General features: G+C 43.4%; 1 protein-coding gene across 4 annotated transcripts in view; it reads left to right on the forward strand.

Moving 5' to 3' along the window:
• Lef1 (lymphoid enhancer binding factor 1) overlaps nt 1–24,231 on the forward strand; it is a 101,565-nt gene that overhangs the window by 53,922 nt on the left and 23,412 nt on the right. For 2 of the 4 annotated variants that reach the window (XM_048333503.1, XM_048333502.1), the window contains exons 4-7: nt 14,269–14,401; nt 18,938–19,028; nt 21,437–21,520; nt 23,918–24,040. In XM_048333503.1, coding sequence (XP_048189460.1) covers nt 14,269–14,401; nt 18,938–19,028; nt 21,437–21,520; nt 23,918–24,040 — 431 coding nt within the window. The remainder of the gene's footprint in view (nt 1–14,268; nt 14,402–18,937; nt 19,029–21,436; nt 21,521–23,917; nt 24,041–24,231) is intronic. The other 2 variants (XM_048333504.1, XM_048333505.1) reach the window with 1 other exon arrangement.

A 24,231-nucleotide genomic window follows, 5' to 3' on the forward strand; every position in this document is an offset into this window, starting at 1 on the left:
TTTGATTTCCTTCCACTCCTCCTTTTACAGTCTTACCTTAACCTCACCCCCACCCCTCATTTGCCACCTCCTTCCTGAGCAAGCAGCAACTCACCTTTACCAGCATAATGAATGGAGGGTTTTCCTAATGTTTTGGTTTTTTGTATTGATTTTTTATAACCTATAGTCAGAGTGTGTGTGTGTGTGTGTGTGTGTGTGTGTGTGTGTCTATCCAGCTTGATTGGGTTTTAGGGGGGAAAATATATTTCTAGAACTACTTCCCCCCCCAGTACTGAAGTGTGAACTCAAGACCCTGCATTTGGTAGGCAAGCATACTACCATGTGAGCCAACACCTCCCAGCTTTTTGCTTTGTTTTTCAGGCGGGATCTTGAACGCCCTTTGCCAAAGCTGGCCTCTTCTTGAGATCCTCCTCATTCTGCCTCCCAAATAGTTTGGATTATAAGTGTGTACCATCATGCCTGGCCACAAAAGACTATTAAAACATGTTTATGATAGTTATCACTATGGAGCTACAGGGTAGCCTAGAAAGCAGAGAAGTCTCACTTTGGCATCAACAATGGCTCTGCTACTTTGTAGATTAGTGATCTCACATTAATCACTTTAATTCTGTGTCAATGAAACTTAGAATAATCAGTATATGAAATTGGAGCCCAGGGTCTTTGCTCATCTTCCTTTCTCTGCTGATCTATACAGTCAGCCTCACCATTTCTCAAGGCTTCAGGTCTCAAAAGCCTGAAAGTCCTCTTCTTCTGGAATATTCCTCTCACCCACATGCCCAGGCTGTCACCAAATTCAGCCCATCATTCTTTGCCTGTATAGGGCAGTCATGTTTCTGACTATCTGACTAGTACAGACTTCCCTCTATCTTACTGCCTTCAGCTTGACTCCAACTCCTGACTGCTTTGAACACTCTAGGTTACAAGGCTTTTTGTTGTTGGTGGTGGTTGTTTTTATGCCAGTTTTGGGACTTGAACTCAGGGCCTGGGTGTTGTCCCTGAACTTTTTCTTTTTGCTCAAGGCTAGCACTCTGCTGCTTGAGCCTCACCTCTACTTTCAGGTTCTTGGTAGTTCTTTGGAGGTGAGTGTCTCACAGACTTTGCCGCCTAGGCTAGCTTCAAACCACGACTATCAGATCTCAGCCTCTTGAGTAGCTAAGATTACAAGTGTGAGCCACCCAGTGCCAAGCTATAACCCATGGCCTTCTTAAGGTATATTGCATTGGAGTGGATTCTTGGTGCATTTTTCTATTTTTAAAAAACATAGTATTTTTGAATGCAGGAAATAACATGAACCATAGTTACTAGATCCTCAGTTAAAATATGTGCAATTTCCACTTGGCTAACGAAAACCCGGACTTGCTAAGCAGGCAGGATGTCCTTCCTGTATTCCCGGGTTTGATGGCAGCAAGGAATGCGCCCTTGACGCTATGATCTGCTGGTGTCTTTATATCCTTAAGCACAGTGCGACGTGCTTTGCTGCAGGTTGGGCTCTGGTGGTTTAGAATTGAGAACCTCTGACATCGCTGCATGTGAAATGGCAAGGTCCAGATACACAGCCCATGTACAAGAAATGTTTCACTTGCCTTTGCCCAACATGCACAGTAAAATCAACCTTCATTTAGTCCAAGTCTATTTTTTTTTGAAACTCAAGTGTTTGCATCATTTTAAATTCGCCCTTTAAAGTGTACAGTTCAACGTTGGCAGCAGTCATCAGGATTGCAGTTCAAAGCCTAAGTTCAGGCAAAGTTAAGACTGGGTCTCATTCTAGGCATTCTTACACTGAGTGAGACCAAAGGAAGGAAGAACTCTTAGGAGAGGAACACGAAGGTGCAATAGCTGTGTGTACCTCCAATCATACAAAATAATATTTATCGAAATGAACTCCAGGAAATGGAAACGAGGTTTTTTTCTGTGTTGCTGTTTTGGTTTTCTTTTTGTCTCATGTGTTTTTCTGTCTTTTGGGAGGGTAAGGGGGTGGAACACAGATTCAGGGAGAAAGAGTGAATAAATTCAGCAGTGGTACTCACTAGACACTATATTGAAAATGATCTATACAACTTGTGGATGGGGGTAGGAGAGAAAAACTAGGAGAGAGCAAAGGAAGGGGTAGCATTGTCCAAAAAGAATTATACTCTCTACTTGACTTACGTAACCGTGTCCTCTCTATATATCACCTTTATAAGAATAATTTAAAAAATAAAGTAAAAGACCCTGTCTCAACAAAGAAGCTGGGTATGGTGGCTCATGCTTTTCACTGTAGCTACTCTGGGATGCAAGTGATAGATCACGATCATGTTCGTGGGGCAAAAAATAGGAAGCATCATCTAAAAATAACCTAGAGCAAAAGAGCCAGGTAGCAAGCACATAGCTGTTGAGTTCAAATCCTAGTAACATGGAATAAACAAAACCAATCAATAACAATTTCATATTTTTAGTGTATTTACTGTGTTTTGCAGTTATGAGTACTAATTTTAGAACCTTTCACAACTCGAAAAATAAACCTTATGTCTATTAGCTGTCGCTGCTAATGCCTTTCCCCTCTTCGCATCTACTCTGTGTACTTGCCTATTCTGGATATTTTATATAAATGAATATTTTATATTCTGAATTTTTATAGACAATTAATTATATAAATGAGCATTATATATAAATGTGGCTTTTGGTGTCTGGTTTCTCTCACTTAAAGTAATGTTTCCAAGTGGATCTGTTGTGTATCAGAGTAGTTCATTCCTTTTTGTGGCTACATAATATTCCATTGCTCATATATCACTGTTTATTCACCAGCTGATGGACTTTCTGGACTGTTTATACATTTTGACTACTACAAATAATTCTTTCATGAACATTTGTGTATATGTATATGATCTCTTGTATCTTAACCATAGAATAGTTAAGTCTTGTGGTTTTATTCTATGTTTAGCCTTTGGGTTTTGTTTGTTTGGCATGTACCAGCACTGGGGCTTGAACTCAAGGTTTCTTGCTCTCCCTTAGCTTGTAAGGTCAAGCTTGGTGCTCTACCTCTTGAGCCATACCTCCACTTTTTGGCCTTTTCCTAGTTATTGGGAGGTAAGGGTTTCTTAGATTGGTCTGTCCAGGCTGGCTTTGAACCTCCATCCTCTGAGCTCAGCCTCCTGAGTAGCTAGGATTTTACAGGCAGGAGCCACCAGCACCCACTTTATGTTTAACTTTCATGTTCCTGTCTGTCTTTTGTGGGCTTTTTTGGGGGGGGGGTTGGGCTGGGGAGGAGCAGTCCTGGGGCTTGAACTCAGAGCCTTGCACTTGCGAGGCATCTGGACTCCTACAGGTTACTTCCTGCAGGTTGTGTGGCTGTATGTAGGAGCCCAGCTCTGAGCGCATACAGACCATGGAGCTCAGAGCGAGGCCTCCCTGGCCCATACCACCACAGGAGGCTCCAGGCTGCCTTTTCTGTGTCTCTGCAGCCAGCACCGGTGGCTGCTACTTCCCACCGTGTACCTGGTCAGCTGAGTTTGTTAGTGAGGGTTAATTGGATAGGGGAGGCTTGAGGCAGACTTGGGGTGCACAAGTGCCCCACCTCCATATTGCACAAAAGGAACAGCCTCTGTGACGTTTTATCAGGATGATGGCATGTCACCTGTCGGTTGGTCCCTCAGTCGTGATGGTAGATACAACTGTATAGGACCTTGAACTAGAAGAAACCAAGTTAGTAATACATTTGGGGACAATTGCAGCGATTTAATGTTCCATAAATGTCACTGGTGTTCCTTCAGTATTTGCCACCAATCTATGTTCCACCAGCAACCATGTGGTGTTAGGTCATCTTGAAATAATTGATGGTTGCCAGGTGTTAGTGCCTCATGGCTGTAATCCTAGCTACTCAGAAGGCTGAGAACTGAAGATCATGGTTCAAAGCCAGCCTGGACAGGAAAGGCCATGAGACTCTTATCTCCAGTTAACCACTAAAATGCCCAAAGTGGAGGTATGGCTCAAGTGGTAAGACTGCCTTGAGCAAAAAAGCTAAGAGACAGTTCACAGGCCCTGAGTTCAAGCCCTACTAGGGGCACAAAAGGGGACAAGCCTGCATTTGATTTTTTTTTTTTTTGACACTAGGAATCCAACCCTGACAGGTAACAGACTTCCATTGTCCTACCGGATCTGCCCACCACTCCCCTCCCTCGAATCTACCCTTCTCTTGATCTGCTGTGTTCATGGGTCAGGATTATATTATCCTGGGCCCTCGAGAGTATATGATTTTTTCCTACTCTCCAAATGAGTTTTCTTGGCCAGTCATTTACAAATCTTATAATGTCCACTCAAACCAATTTGAAAGCACCACCAATACGCAAATGGGCTAGGCAACTCATAGTAAGGAAATAAATGGAAATATCCTTTCAGCATTTTTAGATTGACCGTATTATCTCATAGAAGAAATATTCTTAAGAAAAGTTGCCTTTTGTGTGAGTATGTGTACGTGTATATGCACATGCTCTCCGGGTACTGAGACTTGAACTCACCTCTTTAGCTTTTCCACGCAACGCTGCTGTTCTTCCACACTTGACCCATACTCTACTTCTGGCATTTTGCCGGTTCATTGGAAATAGGGATTTCTTGGATTTGTCTGCCTGAGCTACCTTTAAACGGGGATCCTCAGATCTCATCCTCCCGAGTAGCTAGGATTAGAAGCATGAGCCACCAGTGCCCAGCTTTCTTTTTTTTTTTTGGCTTTTCTTTTTTTTTTTTTTTTTTTTTGCTTTTTTTTTTTTTTTTTTGGCCAGTCCTGGGCCTTGGACTCAGGGCCTGAGCACTGTCCCTGGCTTCTTCCCGCTCAAGGCTAGCACTCTGCCACTTGAGCCACAGCGCCGCTTCTGGCCGTTTTCTGTATATGTGGTGCTGGGGAATCGAACCTAGGGCCTCGTGTATCCGAGGCAGGCACTCTTGCCACTAGGCTATATCCCCAGCCCCGATTGGCTTTTCTTTTTTGATACTGGGAGTTGAACCCAGGACGTTGCACTTGCTAGGTAATCACTTTGCCACTGAGCTACATCCCAGCCCGGGGCAGTAGTTTTTAATGTAGGGATCATGAGCTACTTCATTCCCTGTCTTCTCTCTGTGCACACTGAAGTGCTAGCCCTGATCCGCTGGTGGTGGCTGCATTTATGTATGAAAACATTCACACAAGCTGTCTTCAGGTTTTCAGTGTGTGTAGCTCCTAGAGCAGCCCTGCTCCTGCCCTGCTGATCTGGCTCCTTACACAAAGGAGGCCAGCCTTTCTTTCACCGGGGCCTCTTCACTTTATTTGACCTTGGCATTAGCCACCTTACTTGTAATAGTTACCAGCTGCACAGTAAATCCCAGATCTGCTTTGGTTTGTTTCTTTGGTTCCTTTATGTTGACTGGCTCTAGTTCTTTCTCTTCATTTTCAAAGGAGAGTCAGATAATTAAGTTAAACCTTAGCCTTTCTGTATAACCTTCTAACAGAATGGTTACGCTTAACTATCAAATAGTGTTTATTCTTAACCAGTGTCTCGTGCTTATAATCCTAGCCACTCAGGAGGCTGAGATTAGGAGGATCAAGTTTTCAGTCCAGATAAGACAAAAGGCTGGGCATGGTGGCATATGCTCATCACTTAAGCTAGGCAAGAAGCACAGATAGGAGGAATTGCCATCCAGGCTGGCATTGGCATAACCACAAAGACCCTACGTGAAAAATAACGGAAGCAGAAAGGGCTGAGCACATGGCTTGGAAGGTAATGTCTGCCTAGGAAGTATAAGGCCCTAAGCTCAAACTTCAGTATCAAAACCAGACCAGCCAATAAGTACTTAGAGAGCAAATGGCTGTCCAGATGTTGAGAACAAGCTAAAGCTCTTCTAAAATGTTCTTCAAATAGATTCATTCCAGCTCTCAACTCTGCCTAGTGCTTACTGAGATGACATTGGAGCGCTCCTTGCCTTTCTCCCTGATTGCCCAGAGGCGGGAGCAGGTTAGGAGCATGCGTGCTGATGTGAATTCTTGGTCCTCCCACCAGCACCACTGCTCTGGCGAGTGAGTGTGTACGCGCTAGAAGCTACAGTCCCTGGATGAAAAAGACAAAGCCACGGACCAGCCAGACCGAGAACTCGAAAGTTCTAAGGATAATTACTGCACAAGCAGAGTAATTACAACATCAATGAATAGCACTCGTAATGGCACTTCATTCTTTTTTTTTATGGCAGAATATCATTTTTTTTTATTTTCAAACTGATGTAAAGAGAGGTTACAATTTCATATGTTAGGCATTGGATACATTTCTTTTACTGTTTGTTACCTCCAAGGCACTTCATTCTTATCTGTAAAGGATTAATTGATGAAAAGGGAAACAAAATGGGAAGTTAAAAAGGTATTTCTCTAAGTGCGTTTCTGGGGTCTCATGCCTGTAATCCTAGCTTCTCACGAGGCTGAGATCTGCGACCCACATTTTGATGCCAGCCCAGGGCAAGGAAAGTCTGTGAAACTCTTCTCTCCAACTAACCACCAAAAATCCAGAAGTGGAGCCGTGGCTCAATTGGTAGAGCACTAGCTTTGAGCACAAAAGGTCAGGGACAGTGTGCAGGCTCTGAGTTCAAGTCCCAGGACTGGCACAGAAAGAGCATTTTCTTTGTCATAACAGATGACATGAGGCCTTGCAGCACCTGAATGTAGAACAGCTGCCCCTTCCTTTGGCCTCCTCCACCTCTCCCATCATGCATATGAGGAAACAGCATATTGGGGTCAAAGGACCCCTTTAAACACATAGGGCTCTGTCTGCTGGTCCTAGAAGAGGAAGTCAAAGACTGGAAACAGATTCAATGGACGATTGCTGGCTTGAAGGTGGAGAAAACTACTGTAATCCTAGGTACTCGGGAGGATGAGATCTGAGGATCAGGGTTCAAAGCCAGCCTGGGCAGGAAAGTCCATGAGACTCTTATCTCCAATTAACCACCAGAAAACCAGAGATAGTGCTGTGGCTCAAAGTGGTAGAGCACTAACCTTGAGTGGAAAAAAGCTCAGGAGTAGTAAGTACGCAGGCCCTGAGTTCAAGCCTTATGACTGACTAAATAAAGAAATTCAGGGCTAGGAATGTGGCTTAGAGCTAGAGTGCTTACCTAGCATGCATGAAGCTCTGGGTTGATTCCTCAGCACCACACAAACAGAAGAAGTGGTGCTGTGGCTCAAGAGGTAAAGTGCTAGCAAAAAGAAGCTAGGGACAGTGCTCAGGCCCTGAGTCCAAATGCCAGGACGGCCAAAAAAAAAAAAAAAGGAAGAAAGGAAGAATTACAGGTGTGAGCTACCAGCATCCAGTAAAGAGAACTCTTAACATCAAATGTAGGGCAGGTTTCAGGTTTCTTTAATATGTTTTGTGCAATCATCACCTTGTAGAGAACTTGGGGGAACAGTATTCCCATGCTTGTTTTAGAGTAGATCTTCTAGTAGCCTGGTGTCTAGTGTTATCAGTCTTCTCTCCGAGATTACTTGTCGCTGTCTAGTTGTCTCCTCTATTAGGCTCACAGCAGGCTGGCTACATATTACCCTACAGCATGGCTTGGAATAAAGGTAGATTGAAGACCACGGTGGATCAGGATTAGCAGGGACTTGGTATCAAACCAGCGCCAGTACAGCTCATCAGTTCCCCTAATGATTAGTTAGCTCTGGGTTCCAAAGGACTCAGCCTCCACATCTGTAAGCACAGGGTAATGATACCCACGTGTGCGGGGACGGGTTGGAGCATGTTCCGAAGCACTGCTGTGCTGGCTGGTACTTAGAGGGGGTTGAGGCCATGTCCCTTCCCCTGGGACACCATTCTTTCCATCTTGGGACACTCTTCCAGTTGTCTGATGGTGGCCAAGGTGGGCTGTAGGAATGTTGGGAGTTGAGACCTTGAGGGTTCCTGGTTATCTGGAAGATAGGGCTGTACCAGTCAGGGTACTCTCCGAAATTGGATCTGAAACAAGTGTTTCACTATTGGTGGCTAGCAGGCCTCTCTCCCAATCCTCTCCCTTTAGCAGCGTCTCCTCCAGCAGTTGACCCACCACCAGCAGGCTGGAGGCCTTCACCTGGAGTGAGTTGAACCACTTTTTTCAGTCCTTCCCAGAAATCACAACATGGGAGGCTCCCAACATCCATGGCCCCCTGAGTTTCCTACCAGTGGTGCGTGGGTCATTTCTGAGAATGCTGCTTTGGGGGTGGCTTCTCAGATCCCTAAGTGGCACCCACTTTGTGTCCACAGGAGGTGTGGGTTTTATTGGCTGTGATGCCCCAAAGGTTCCTACCTGCAGGGACCAGCCTGGGTGGCAGCCAAGCAAAGCTTCTCAGGGACATCGTCCAGTCTTGCAGAGAAAGGCAGCGGTTGAGGCTCAGCAGCTCTGACCACTGCTCCTGAGGCGCTTCTTTGTCCAGTGTGATTCCTATGCTTGGAACAGAGACTACACAAATCATTTCATAGATGTCACCCACCGTCAGGTGTGGCCGTGGTGGTCAACTCAGTGTCCCAAGGTTTTACGAGCCTGGCTCATCAGGGAGGCCGCACGGCGTGTTTGCGGTGAACTTGGCGGCTGGAGCTCCACTTGGGTGTTTTGAATCCTGGCTCTCCACACAAGAGCTGTGTGGCCTTGGGCAAATGACTTAGTTTCTCCACACCTCTTGCCTGATGTGTAAGAGGAGGATAGTAGGAGTTCTGTCTCAAAGGTGTTTGCGAGGATAAAGTAGTTACACACTAAGCACTTGCAGGTGGTCATTGCTCTGACGTGTGGGGGGGTAAGGTAGCCTGATTGTGAGTCTTCCATGTTTGAAAAATGATCTGAAGGCCGAGTGCAGGAAAGCGAGGTTCTTCCAGAGTCTTCCTGGTTTATTTCCTTTTCTTTCTCCTGCCCCTACCCCCCAATACTTGGGCTTAAATTCATGGCCTCGGCATTGTCCTTGAGCTCCTCTTTCCCCCACTTAAAACTTGCTGCCTACCGCCTGAGCCACAGCACCACATCTGGCTTTTAGGTGGTTAATTGGAGAGAAGAAACTCAAGAGACTTTTCCTGCCCGGGCTGGCTTTGAACCCCAATCCTCAGAGCTCAGCATCCTGACTGTTTTCCATCGATGTTACTTTTCCTTTGTTTACCTGCCCAAGTCTAAAGCACCTGCAGTTAGAATCTGAAAATTGCAGTCTTGGGCCTTCCTTAGCCACGTGCTGTCATCTGAGCCTAAGCGAGTTACTAAGGGTGTAGGAGGAGAACTAGAGAGTTGGGGGGATTCGTCAGGCTGCCTTGTGTCTGATAGAGACAGAGTTGTTATGCATCCTCCTGCTCTGGATAATAAAACAAAGTATTCGCCTATCTCAATGCAGCAGAATCAGTGACTTTTCCCCTGCTCCTTCCCTGCAAAGCACCTGATAGCAGGAATCTTGGATTGTATTACGTGAGATACTGTGTACACAGTACCCAGCATAGGGTCAGAGAAAAAGGATAGATTTCTCTACTGCCTGGTGTTGGTGTATCAGGCAGTAGAGGGGCTCTGTGCCCATATGAGAGTTGGGTACTGAGTAGGGTCTTAGGATTCAAGGGTGATTTGAGCAGCTCCTCCTTTATGATCTGTCTCTCAAGCTTCCTGTCTGGTAAAACAAACAAGGAGCTTGGGCTTGAAATATGCCTCTTTGAAATGTGCAGCTTCACCATAATATTTAGGCATTGAACGAGAACCACACTGCTACACTCTCCATTACCTGGCCCATTTTTGTCCTAGTAAACGGCGCTTTCTTTTCAAAATTTTCTTGGTTTTTTTTTTTTTTTTAATTTTAAAAACACAGCCTGGTGCTGGTGGCTCATGCCTGTAGTCATAGCTATTGAGGAAGCTGAGACCAAGGATCTTGGTTCAAAGCCAGCCCAGGCAGGAAAGTCTGTAGGACTCATGTTACCAGTTAACCACCCAAAAAACAGACGTGGAGCTGTGGCTCACAGTGGTAGAACACTAGCCTTAAGCAAAAAACGCAGAGGAACAGCACTCAGACCTTGAGTTCAAGCCCCAGGGTTGACCAATTAAACAACAACAAAAAAAACATTGTAGTGCCTGCCTCTACTTGCAAACCCTTTGAAAATGAGCTGCAGGAGATCAGGGAGCTTGTATACATTTGATCAGTGCTAGAATCATGCTTGGAGAATTTTAGGTGCTTAATTAATGTACACATGTGCACAGTTACACATAGATAGCTGTGGGCATACACATGTAACTGCATGCATATACACACATGCACTCATACCTATCTGCACACACATATACAAATGTATATACACACATGTAACTTGTGCATGTTTCATAAATCTATCAAGACTTACTTAGGTAATGGTGATTATTCTTTTTTTCATTTACTCTCCACTTGAAAACATACCACATGGTTATTGTGAGAGTCAAAGAACAGCATTGACTGTTTCTTCTGTATCTCTTCAAAGCTAACCAAAACATCCGAGCCAGCATCCCAACCTTGTGTGTGCATGTAACCTCAAGGTTTTGAAATCAGAGGCAGCCCACAAATTCAAGCCTGGGAACACTTGGCTGTAATGTCACCGTGCCATATCTACAGTGGAGGCTGGAATACATTTTGTTCTATTCTTTTTGCTTGGCAAATATAACCCTTAAAATTCTGCCTCCACTTATTATTGAAGGTTTCATATTGTGTTTTATTATTTGGCTAGGAAAATGGACATAATCCTTGTTGGTTTTAACATACCTCGTAGTACTGCTTTCACAATCCGTCTTGCAAAATATAAGACAAGGCCAGGGCTTAAATTAAAATCCACAGCTCCTTATCTTCTTCCCACAGGAAAGCAAATCTGTGTTGAAAACCGTAAAATTAAGAGGAGAGCAAGGATAGCATAATTTAGCAAAGGGGGGAAAAAAGGAATTCAAGGCACCAGATTCTGAGCTCTATGGCTGGAAGGAGAGGCAAGACATTAGGAAGATGCTAATGCACCACCTTAAGGTGGTGCTCTGGAAACAAGAAAGGCATGCAAAGAACGTGTGTGTGTGTGTGTGTGTGTGTGTGTGTGTGTACACATATGTATGTATAATACCAGAAGGTTCTGCAGTGCCTATTCTAAAATCCTTAAGAAAATATTTTTGTAGATCATTTGGCAGTTATACTTCTTTTTTCTTTTTATTGTCAAGGTGATGTACAAAGGGGTTACAGTTTGCTTAGTAGATATTGTCTTGTAAGCAATTATACTTCCTTTGAGACTTGGACAATGAAAATCAAAGAAGTTACTCTAAGATGCAGTTGAAATCTATTTCCGCATTCAGGTGTTGATAGTTTTTCTGTTTTATATAATTTTTAAGAGTTTTCTATATTTTTTGTTATTATAAAGGTGATGTACAGAGGGGTTACAGTTACGTAAGTCAGGTAATGAATACATTTCTTTTTGGATAATGTCACTTTTCCCCTCACTCTCTTCCACTGTTTTCCTCTGCACCCGTCTCCCCCCCCTCAGGTTGTAGCTCATTTTCTACATAGTGTCCAGTGCTGCATTTGCTCACCCTTTGTCTCTCCATTTCTGTGCCTTCTGCCCTCCCAAAGACAGATAAATGAGCAAACAAGACAAGAAGAAAAGGAAAAGAGCAACAAAGGGATAAAACCCTCGTTTCCATTTCCTGGATATTTTATAGAATTTCCTGGTACTCTTTTCTGTGTTCTATTTATTATTTTACATTTTCCCATTTTATATTTTTTAATATCTTTAACCATACCAAGAGGTTTCGATTATATGTAACAGTTTGTGAGTACAATGCATCTTGATCACTATCACCCCTTTTTATCCATTTTAAATAAAAGGGATTTATAATAATATCCTTTTACCCTACCCCTCTGCATTCTAAATTCCTTGCATTTAAGAGGCTCATTTCATATATTTGTCTAACCACATCATTAACACTTGAAAAGCATTAAAAGATTTCTTTTTGGTAACCTTTTACACATTTATATGCATGGATGTTTGTACTGAGGTAGGTAGGGAAAAATTGTGTGGCTTTGATAATGGTGCTCTATTTAATATATGCCAAGGGCTATATGAGCCATGCAAGTTTTGCCATTAGAGATGAGCTGGTAATTATAAAGTAGAGAGTACTCATGTAGAAATTACCACAGTCTCCAAAAATGTGAGTTTTCCACTTTTTATCTTTACCTCCCCCCCACACCCATAAGTTTCTTTTGAATGGAGAGTAAGTACCATGGGTATAAAGATAGGAATTTACTAGCATGTCTGCTCTCCCTCCTTTAGAGTCCCATACTTTCACATCTAATTGGGGGAAATCACCTGTGTAAAATGACTGTGACCATAGCCGTCACCCCCATACGTTAGGAGTATTGTGGGGACTGCTCAGCCATCTGGACATAGGCCTGGATTCTTAGCAATTCATGTTTCAGTCACAATTTGTTTTTCAATTATGGACATTTCTTTCCAGTGAAAGCTGTTTCACATGTATCTTCTTACTGTAAAATCACCCTAATTCAAACTAATTGTGGGGAAGGCATGCCTGAACATGTGAGCTCATTACATCCTGTCCTCCTGAAACCCACGTTCCTCATGACTATAGTGTTTCTAAGTGGAGATATCCCCAAGACTACTGTGGTTAGTAGATGGGTTTAAAATCAGAACCATCCTTTACATGACATGTATGTTATTGTGTGGAGTTTCTCTCCTTTGGGCGAAGAGTGGAGGTTCATTTTTATGTTCCTCTGTATGTTTTTCCCCCATTGACAAATACAACTCCATGCATTTATTGTGTCCGAACATGTTCTGAAATGTTTGTATACCATGAAATGGTCAGATACAATGAATGAATGTATGATTACTACACAGTTATTTTGTGGTGAGAACACTTAATAGCCACTCTTCACATCTGTCAAGAATGTAATATATGGGGGCTGGGGATATGGCCTAGTGTCAAAAGAGCTTGCCTCGTATGCATGAGGCCCTGGGTTCAATTCCCCAGCACCACATATACAGAAAACGGCCAGAAGTGGCGCTGTGGCTCAAGTGGCAGAGTGCTAGCCTTGAGCAAAAAGAAGCCAGGGACAGTGCTCAGGCCCTGAGTCCAAGGCCCAGGACTGGCCAAAAAAAAAAAAAAAAAAAAAAAAAGAATGTAATATATGGGGGCTAGGTGTGGTATAGGTGTGGTGGCGCATGCTTGTAATCCCAGTACTTCAGCAGTAGAGAATAGGAACCATGACGTTAAGACCCTGTCTCAAATAAGCAACAACAAAGAAAGCACAGTATATCTTATTAAGTAGAGTTTCTTTAAAAGGATCCCCCTTTTTACATGATTGATTTACTGTATTTGGGGGGAGGGAATGGTTCAAGGGATCAAACGCAGGATGTACCTACTGGGCAAGCGCTTTGCTACTGTGCTACAACCCAGCCCCCCATCATAGATTTACTTAGTAAGAATTTTCTTTAGGAGTGGGTACCTTCAATTTTGTCTGTGATCAAAATGATCATGGATTTCAAACTGATGAAGGCCAAGTACCCTGAGCCTTATTGTTGTTTGTAAACTAGACTTAAGATAGATGCCAAAATATAAAACGTTGGCAACTTTAATACTCTTTCAGACCATGTGTTTTTTTCCCCTTCTGTTACTCAATTAAACTCAAGAGTGGAAGTTTCCCCTTGTCAGTTAATGCTTCTGGAAGCTGGAGGAGCAAAAGATAGACTTAGTGAGCTAAAACCTGATGGACAGTAAGGTTTGACAAAGCTACAGGATGCAAAAATAATAATAAATTATGTACCATGGTTCATAACAGATGTACAGCTATAGAAGTACGATTTCATAAGTTATAAATCTATACTTACTGAGTTCTTTCACATTTATCCTTCACATTGGCAATAGTCATTTATTTGTTCATGGGACAATTTCTTATTCAGTACCTTATTCCCTCCTGTAATGAATGAATATGTATGTAATGAATGGCGTATATAATGAATAAAGAGGTTATATAACATGCCTAAGTTTTGCTCTGCTAATTCTTTGTTGAACTGTGGGAGTACAAGTTTGTATACACTGAGGTTCAAGGCATATGAAATAATCAAATAGGCCACTGGATAATAGCAGAGTAGTCAAGACCATTTTCCAGTGGAAAATGCTAAGAGGGTAAATGAGATGGCTTTGCTTGTCCTTACCACCTGGAGAAGAATCTTGACTCATGCCGCTGATTGCTTATTGCTGCTTGGTTTCTTTGGGGGGAGAGGAGACTAGAGTTGGGTACCTGTACTAATCGTGTGCCTTGTGGTTACTTCGCAGTCAAACAAAGTGCCCGTGGTTCAGCCCTCCCACGCCGTCCACCCCCTCACCCCCCTCATCACCTACAGCGACGAGCACTTTTCTCCTGGATCTCACCCATCACACATCCCGTCAGATGTCAGCTCCAAACAAGGTGAGAACCCTGGCCTGTAGGCCTCGTTTGCTAATTGTGGAGCCCATTCTCCCATTTCATTGCTCAGGAGTTCTTTAGAAACCCATGAGACTCAGTCATTGGTGCTTTTAATTCTTCAGGATTAAAAGCAGAAGAGCCAAGTTAGGGCCATCTCCAAGTGACAGCTCTGAAAAGCCACAAAGTATACTAAGGTGTTTATTGTACAAATGGACCAATAATAATTGAATTGTGTGCAGTTATTTAACCATGAAGAGTCACTTTCTCACCTTGTCATCGGGGATACATTCCAAGGCCCCCCGCCTACATTGGATGGACTAAAACAAGGCAGAGTACTGAACCTTCAAATGGATTCCTTTCCTCCCATAACTAAGTACTTAGCACAAATCATGGCTATAACTTTTGGTGGTTTGAGGTGAGACAGCAAAACTAGAACAACTTGTATTTTCCTTCTTCAGAATTTCACAGGTAGGTGATACATTTTTATCCTGGAATTCCATGACGTGTGTGTGTGTGTGTGTGTGTGTGTGTGTGTGTGTGTGTGTATTTGAAGACAGTGCCTATAAAACCTGGGTAGTAGACCAGTTGGTAAGATAATCTAGATACCTAGTAAGTGACTTTAATGGGTGGAGATGGCATAGAACCACGGCCAAAGGGACAGTTTATATGTCATACGGGGACCAAAAGGATAATACCCAATTGAACACCAAACTAAATTTTTGTGTTATTTCCAGTTAGGCACCAAAAAGTGGGAAGTGGAGCTATGGCTCAAGTGGTAGAGTTAGCATCTTTTAGTGGAAAAAGTTAAAAGAGACAGCACTCAGGGTCTGAGTGCTGTCACAGTGGATGGATGGATGGATAAAGAGACAGACCAGTCACTTAAGATAGATGTTTCCAGATTGGCCTGTTTATGTCCTCCATCCCAGTCATTCCTCCACCTTGTTTTGTTTGTCAAGAATAAGAATCTTCAGAGAGCAAGTGGTAGGGCAGGAAAGTATGATTGGGGGTGGGGGTGGGGGTCTTAGGAAGTAGACTGAGTATGAGAAGTAAGATAAGTAATAGGATGTTAAGGTTGAGGGTGTGGCTTGCCTAGTAAGTGGCAGCCCTGAGTTTGACTCCCTAGCCGGCCCCTCCCATACACAGAAACACACCAAGTGTTATTTTAGTCACGATGCCTTTTACTGTTTATTTGGTATCTGCAGGGGGAAACGTGACACAGGCAATTTAGTGTGCGGTACAGTCTTAGCCTAGGATCTGAGCTGGAATATACATCTGGGAACCATAAAGATGCGGATGACAAATATAGATTTAAAAGTCTCAAACAGCTAGCAAAAAGAGCTCAGCAGTGTATTTTATTTAGTTTTTTTTTTAAGTATTTATTTACTTTACAATTAAATAGTGCTTTCTGTGTCCTAGGTCTTGTTTTTGAAGCACTTTGAAGTATTCGCTATAAGATGACAAATCATGGTTCAGTTGGTTTTCCTCCTAAGAATTCTAGGACAATTCAGTTTTTAAAAACACACTTGGGGGCTGGGAATATGGCTTAGTGGTAAAGTGCTCACCTTGTATACATGAAGCCCTGGGTTTGATTCCTCAGCACCACATATATGGAAAAAGCCGGACGTGGCATTATGGCTCAAGTGGTAGAGTGCTAGCCTTGAGCAAAAAGAAGCCAGGAACAGCGCTCAGGCTCTGAGTTAAAGCCCCAGGACTGGCAAAACAAACAAACAAACAAAAACACACACTTGTAACTCTGTTTTCATCTCAACTGCTCTCCTGAGCGAGTTTTGCCTGCTTATAATTTATATTCTTTTTTTTCTTTTTGTGTCAGTTATGGGTCTTGAACTCTGGGCCTAGGCACTGTCCCTGAGCTCTTCAGCTCAAGGCTAGCATTCTACCACTTGAGCCAGAGTGTTACTTCTAGTTTTCTGGCTTTGAACCCTGATCATAAAATCTCAGTCTCTTGAGTAGCTATGATATAGGCATGAGCCACCAGTGCCCAGCATATCCTTGCCTTTCAAACTTAGCTTGTTTGTTTGAATCTACAGAAGTACCAAGAAGGGATGAGTGGCAGGACCTGAGGTTCCTTGCTTGCATTTTCTTTTCTTTCTTTCTTTCTTTCTTTCTTTTTTTTTTTTTGTTGGTCATGGGGCTTGAACTCAGGGCCTAGGTCACTGAGCTGTTTTGCTCAAGGCTAGCGCTCTACCTCTTGGAGCCACAACAATTCCACTTTTGGTTTCAGGGGGTTAATGGGAAATAAGAGTCTCACACACTTGCTTGCCTCAACTGGCTTTGAATCACAATCCTCAGCTCTCAACCTCCTGAGTAGCTAGGATTGTAGGCATGAGCCACCAGTACCAGGCTTGCTAGCAGTTTCTTAAGACTGACTTGGTTTTGGTTTTTTAAAACTTTGTGACTGTTGCTCAGACAATATCTGTGCTTGTTTTAATATAAAGGTCCTGTTTTTAATTATACATTTGTTCTGAGCTTTAGGCACTACTGTGGATATGCAAACTTTTTTGGTTTAAAAGCACTTGCTCATTTACATGGTACTGAGTATATATAAGTCCATTTATGTACTTTCTTTCCCTCCACCCTGAAAAATAACTTTATTTGCTTTTTTAATTTTCTTTCTGCTGCCTTCTTTTGGTGATGTATAATGTAGCTCAGCTAGTTAGAGTGCATGGGGGTCTCTGAAGCCAAAGTTGCTGATTCAATGTTCCTAGTAGGCCAGTCAGTTTTGCCTAGAAAAAAAATGGGGAGAGGATGTGGCAGAAGAGAAAAATAGCACATCCAATACTTTAACTCTAGGCAGAACTATTCAGTAAGTATAAATTAGCTTTGAAAGCCTTTCTCCTTTCTGGAAAAATTAATTCAGATTGTTTTCCCATTAACAATCACATCAGATTCCACCTCCCTTTCCTCCTTTCTGAAATTTAAGTTTTGCTGGTCATAAGGTTTCAATTCAGGGCCTGGTCCGCTATCCCTAAGCTTTCGTGCTCAAGGCCATGTCTCTTATTTCAAGGGTTTGTGTTTTTTTTTTTTTTTTTTGGCCAGTCCTGGGCCTTGGACTCAGGGCCTGAGCACCATCCCTGGCTTCTTCCCACTCAAGGCTAGCACTCTGCCACTTAAGTCACAGCGCCCCTTCTAGCCGTTTTCCATATATGTGGTGCTGGGGAATCGAAATGAGAGCTTCATGTGTAGGAGGCAAGCACTCTTGCCACTAGGCCATATTCCCAGCCCCTATTTCAAGGGTTTTTGTTGTTTGTTTGTTTGTTACAGTTCAGTGGAGATAAGAGTCTTAGGGACTTAACTGTTCAGGCTGGCTTTGAACTGTGATCCTCAGATCTCAGCCTCCTGAGTAGTTAGGATTACAGGCATGAGCCACATGACCTACATTTATAGCAGTTACATAGAACTTTTTAAATCTCTTAAAGCTGTGCTGAGCAGATGTTGGAGACACGGGAGGTAGGAAGGCACACACTGAGAAATCTTTGCCAATAGAATCTTGGGTTCATATTCTGCCTCTGGAATGAGCTAAGCCACACCATGTACCTTTGTGCACATGCAGAGAGGTTGGTGATACGGGTCAGTATGGGTAACATGGTAGCCAGTGAATTCACAACCACAGAGTGTTACACTTCAGAATGAGTGCTTGCCCCTGCGTATGAAAATGGCCTTCTAAATCTATGCCTAGCTGTGTGAAGCAACCATTTTTTCCCTTCCCTTCAGAATCTTTCCTCCCCAAATATCTTAGATCTTAAGTATGTACATTTTACATGTCATGCATTTATTGTCTCCTTTTCCTTTTCCCTATGTACCCAAGGTAAAAATGTTTTTTTGGAACTAGGATTAGGTGGTTTATTTTTCACAGTCAGAGGCAGGGTTCCTCTTGAGGAGTGAGAGTTTGAGAAACAATTGGGGCACACTCTTTCCTCAACTCGGTTCAGTGACATGACTAATCCAGAACGGCGTGACCTTGGGGCCTGGAGGACTGGGCTTGATGAAGAGCTTAGTCAGAGCTGCAGAGGCAGGCAGAGACTAAGTGAATCTTATCAAGTGTGACCACTGTGAGGCCTGAGATGATTCCTAATTAATCTCCAATCCTCAGGGGTGTCACATTCCCCAAATCTACGTGTCCAATAGGGAATCAGCAATGTACCTAACCCCAGGCCCTGTGGGGCAGGCCATTGTGGAGGAAGGGCACCATTGTCCATCCAAACACCCATCCCCCATCCCCTTAACCACAGTGAAACCAGAAGGGCAAAATAAGTCACTTAAAAATCGTACTTTCCTGACTGTTTCCTTGGTAGCATGTTTGTTCCTACAGGAATTTCTCCAGATCCATTATCTGAAGACCCAAATGTTGGAATCCTCAGGAAAGCTCACACACTTGATATCTGTTCATTGGATCTAATGAATAAATGGTTTCTGGATCCTGAGTCTGAATGACCCCAAATGTTATATTGCTTGTCTGTTGTTCTGCTAATTGAACGTCCTGGAGCTCTGAAAAATCACTTGTTTGTTCTTTTTTAACAGGCATGTCCAGACACCCTCCAGCTCCTGACATTCCCACCTTTTACCCTCTGTCTCCGGGTGGGGTAGGACAAATCACCCCACCTCTCGGCTGGTAAGACCCTTTTGCGACCTCCAGCCAGGCGTTTGAATATATTGCCTTTCCTTTTCCCTTTGTGGGACCTGTGAGCACAGGGAATGATGACACTTGCGGAGGGGAGGAAAAAAGTTCACATCAACAAGCAAGGTGCTAACTTTATTTCATTTCAATTTAAAAGATTAAAAAAAGAAATACAGACTTTGAAATGGATTAAATCCGTTCACTAATATGTGTAGAAAATGACTGTGTAGCACTTGCTTTGAAGCTTATAGTTTTATGGATTCAATTTGTGGCTTTGGGCACTTGCTATGCCTGTATAAAGTTGAGCTTAGAGTGGTTTTTTTCTTTCTTCTAGCTTTTCTTTTTCTTCTTCCTTTAAAAAAAAAATGCCGAACTTAAGACTTTTGAAACATGGATTTAGACACATGGAATATTTCCTTTTGCAAAGCTAATGACATAGAATTGGAGAGAAATCCAATAAAATACAAGTTCCTTTTGAAGGTTAATAAGCATCCAGTTCCATGACAGAGATGCAAAGCACTGATGTGGGGGCTTTTTGTTGTTTTTGTTGTTGTTTTGTGCCAGTACTGGGGCTTGAACTCGAGGCCTAGGCATTGCCCCATTGCTTTTTCACTCAAGGCTGGTGTTCTACTACTTGAGCCACAGCTCCACTTCTGGCCTTTTTGGTGGCTAATTGGATATGAGTCTCACAGACTTTACTGCTCAAGCTGGTTTCAAACTGCCGTCCTCAGACCTCAGCCTCCTAGGTAGCTAGGATTACAGGCATGGCCACTGATGCCTGGTTGGAGAGACTTGTCTTTTCTTTGAAATCCAAATATTAATATTCTTTTTTTTGGTGAATGTTTTTTAATTATAAAGGGAAAGAAAATATGGGAAGAAAGAACAATTGGGTATAATGTAGGCTGTCTCCACCATTTGATAATTAGCATGCAGCTTTCCTTTGTCTGACTCGACACTGTCTCCATTTTTCCCTCCTCATTTCTCCTTCCTGGAAACAGAGCTGCCTCTTGAGCAAACCTTCTTCTCGCTTCCATTTGGCTTGCTGTTCCCACAGCCCACATGCCAGGGCCCAGCTTTACCTAGACTTCTGACATGAGTTCTTCAGGAAGTAAAGGCCACCCTGCCATGAGAATTCCAGCCTGCTTATTCTCACCCTCTGGCTCTCTCACTTTTTCTCACTTTAACACTTGAATCGCAGTCAGTCCCTGGATTTAATTATTTGCACACTTTCAAACCTAGATCCATTATTCTGTGGGAACTTAGCTACTTGGGGAGGAACATTCCCTCAGCAAATTGCATCTGGTGACTGGAAATAAAGTGCATAGAGGAAAATTGAGCTAGAGGAAGAACAAGGGAAAGATGGGCTGCTTAGGTGGCAAAAAAACCCACATTTCTCATGCATTGGTCTCATGTCCTGACTAACACGTGTAAACAGTGGGGGGGGGGGTACAGTGTTTCTGAACTGTTTTTATGTAACTATAAACTTTGTTTGTTTGTGCCAATACTGGGGGTTGAACTCAGGGCTTAGATGTTGTCCCTCAGCTTTTTTGCTCAAGGCTGGTGCTCTACCATTGGGGTACCACAGCTCCACTTCTGGCTTTCTGGTGGTTAATTGGAGCTAAGAGTCTCACAGACTTCCCTACCCCCGCTGGCTTTGAACCATGATCCTCAAATCTCAGCCTCCTGAATAGCTAGGATTTAGCAGCATAAGCCAATGGCACTTGACTATAAGCTATGTCCTCCTTTCTTCCCTTCTCTGAAGTTGCCAAAGGTTCAGATAAAGAATTCACTAAGCTGCTTCTCTAAGGGGGATGTTTCACCATTGTTGAGCCTATATTACATCCTTATAAGCCTCCCCCCACCCCCGCCCTTCCCCTCCCCAAGTCCTGGGCCTTGAACTCTGGGCATGGGCATTGTTCTAGAGTTGCTTTTATTCAAGACCAGTATGCTCTACCACTTGAGCCACTGAGCCACAACACCATTTCCGCTTTTTGAGTAGTTGATTGGAGATAAGAATCTCACGGACTTGGCTGCCTGGGCTGGCTTCAAACCACAAGCCTCCCAAGTAGTTAAGGATTACAGGCATAAGCCACCAGCGCCCCGGCTCTCTAAACCATTTTTTAAGTGCAAAGCATTAACATGGCGGGGAGACTGGAGGAGTAAAAGACAAATCATTGATGGACTGTTGACTTTCCAAGTTAAGTCTGAGGGGGATTTTTCTTCATGTAAACAGGGGCTTCCGTGGGGTGGGAGGGTGAGGAAGGGAGAGGTACCTGTGTGAAGAAATGGCTGTGGTGTGTCTTATACTCCCACAAGCTTCCCTCTTCTCCCCGTGCCAAACTGACTGCTGGTTGGTTACTCGTGTTTTATCATTGATGGGTTCCTCTCTTCTGTGACCTCAGGCAAGGTCAGCCTGTATATCCCATCACGGGTGGATTCAGGCAACCCTACCCATCCTCACTGTCAGTCGACACTTCCATGTCCAGGTAGGTGGAGGTGGAGGCCAAGTCGCTCTTTTTGTGCTTGCATCTTGTGCTCCCTGCTTGCCTCCCAGCCAGCTGGCTAAGAAGGTGTATAACCCAGCCACTGCGTGTGTGTGTATGTGTCTCTCTGCAGTGTGCCTGGCTCCCACACTAGGCATCATGGCCATTCCTGGATAGGAGCCACATGCTGTGCTCAGCAGGATCCGCCATATTGGGAAATAGGGCCACCTGCCTCTGGGATGAAAATGTCCCAAGAGTGAACCTTTATAAGCAGCGCTTCATTGATTCCAAAGATGCTAAGGGGTGGTAGACCAAGAGAGAAAGCGGGGGTTGGGAGGGGGGAATATAATTTGGTCTGAATTCTACAATTTGCTTCCTCTGAGGAGAGATGGATCAGTTGCATGGGGTAGAGCTTGAAAATGTCCATATCCTTCCTGGACCCAGAGAAGGGTCCGTGTGTATACAGGCAGTGTGTGTGACCTAGTGTGCGACTCAGGCCCTGTGTGGACACCTCAGTGCAAGCGGAGCTCTTTATGACCTGCCATGCCCCCCTCGGAGGCTGCTCTGCTGCTTCTGCTTACGGGAAGGGGGGCTCTGTGCCTGCCCAGTGCGCTCGATGCACACACGTCGTGACGTCGTGGATCATCTGTGTGTCCAGCGTGCCTGTGCCCAGGGAGCTGGCTTTCTTGTGCCGGAAGTCAAACGGATGGGTTGTGAATCTGTCTCTCTCTTTATGTGGGCATGAAATTCACCATCACTGTGGTGAATTTCAGCTTGGAAAATATATATCCAGATATATATGTTATGTGTCCTATGAATTGTAAACGTAACTGACTGGAAGAATGGAATTAATATCCTTTCCCCCAAAGCAGATTTTTTTTTTTGCTTTTTTTTGTCTTAATGTAAGAACTGATGGCTTGATTTGTCTCACAAATAACCAATATCCTATATTTTTGCAGACATACACTTAGCAAGGCATTATTATTTGGTCTACTATCTGTTTATGCTGATACTGGGGCTTAAACTCAGTACCAGGAAGCTCAGTACCAGGAAGCTGTCCCTTAGCCTTTTTTTTTTCTTCTTTTTTTAAACTCAAAGCTGGCACTCTACTACATAAGCCATAAGTGGTAGCCAAAGTTTCACTACCAGCTAGTTCATTGGAGATCAGAGTCTCATGGACTTTCTTGCCCTGACTAGCTTTGAACCAGGATCCTCGGATCTCTACCCCCTGAGTAGCTGGGATTCTAGGTATAAGCCCCCATTGCCTAGTACCTGTCTATTTTTTTAAACCATTCCTCCCTAATGTTTAAACCTTTGGTTTTGAACTGTTCCATCCCCAAGCAGAATTTCTTCTTTCTTTTGCTGATGAATGACCTGACGATGTTGTTCTTAAGGAATTCAATGTTTACCTCAAGACAGCTTCAAAAAGCAAAAATTTCTGAAGCATGTCAGAATGGATCCCAAGTCTTTGTTGAAAGGACTGTTTGTTTTATTTTTCTTGCATGGCAGTTTCCCTCCTTTGTGTTGGCTGGTCACAGATATTTTAAGAATTTTTTTAAATGCAGTACAAGCATACATGGAAAAAAAACAAGTTTAGCAAACATAGTTTTTACCTTTTACATAGTTTTGATGCAGAGAATTGTATCCCTCTCATTAATTAAACTTTCCCTTATTTCCTTTATCATTTTTTGTGATACTATATTCACACACAGCTGGTGCTCTACCACTTGAACCATACCTCCAGTCCAGCTATTTTGCTGGTTAGTTGGAGATAATGTCTCAAGGGATGAGCCACTGGCTCCCAGCCTGCTATCAATTTTCCCCAAGACTCAGCCCCCAAGTGTTTGTTCATTTCTGTATAGGAGATCATTTTAGACAGTGATCGTGGAAACTTTATTAAATGAGGGAGGGACTGAAACAAATCAATGCGGTCCCTGTTCTCAGTTGTCCCTTCCTGATACAGGTGATGGCTTCCTTACAATTTAATCAGAGCTATCAAAACTTGAGTTTTCCATTTAAAAGATGAAAAGTTAGTAATGTGCCATGTTCCCAATAATTTCTCAATTGACATTTTTAGTTGCAAACTGCAAGAGGAAAAAAAAAGATCCACTTGCTTATTTATCCTAGGGCCTACTACAATCCATAGAAACATGTCAGATTCTATGCAGTTAGTTTTAAGAAACTAGAGGGAATAATTGTATCTTCCACCTGAGTGCAGAAAGCAAAACATCAAAAAACTATCAGTCACTTACTGTCAGTCATTCATAGTTAATACTTGGGAGCATAAAAATGTATCTTTCACTCATAAACAGTTGCAGTGAGTGGATTATTTCAGAACTCCACCTGGTTTTGGACACAGGCAAGAGTGTATTACCATTTTCTTTTCTTTCCTTCCTTTAGGTTTTCCCATCATATGATCCCTGGTCCCCCTGGTCCCCACACAACTGGCATCCCTCATCCAGCCATTGTAACGCCTCAGGTCAAACAGGAGCACCCTCACTCGGACAGCGACCTAATGCACGTGTAAGTAGGCCCTGCCACCAGTGAGCCTTGGCATTGCTGGTTCTTCCCTGGGTTGGAGCCTCCCTTGTCTGTTGTTAGGACATTCCACACAGCTCTGTCCCAAAGGCTTTGGGACATCCCCCGACAATGTCAAAGAGCTAGATTCTCTCCCAGTGATTGGATTTGAAGATGGAAAGGGAAGGAACACAGCC

This window comes from Perognathus longimembris, chromosome 24, assembly GCF_023159225.1.
Source record: "Perognathus longimembris pacificus isolate PPM17 chromosome 24, ASM2315922v1, whole genome shotgun sequence".
NCBI lineage: Eukaryota > Metazoa > Chordata > Mammalia > Rodentia > Heteromyidae > Perognathus > Perognathus longimembris.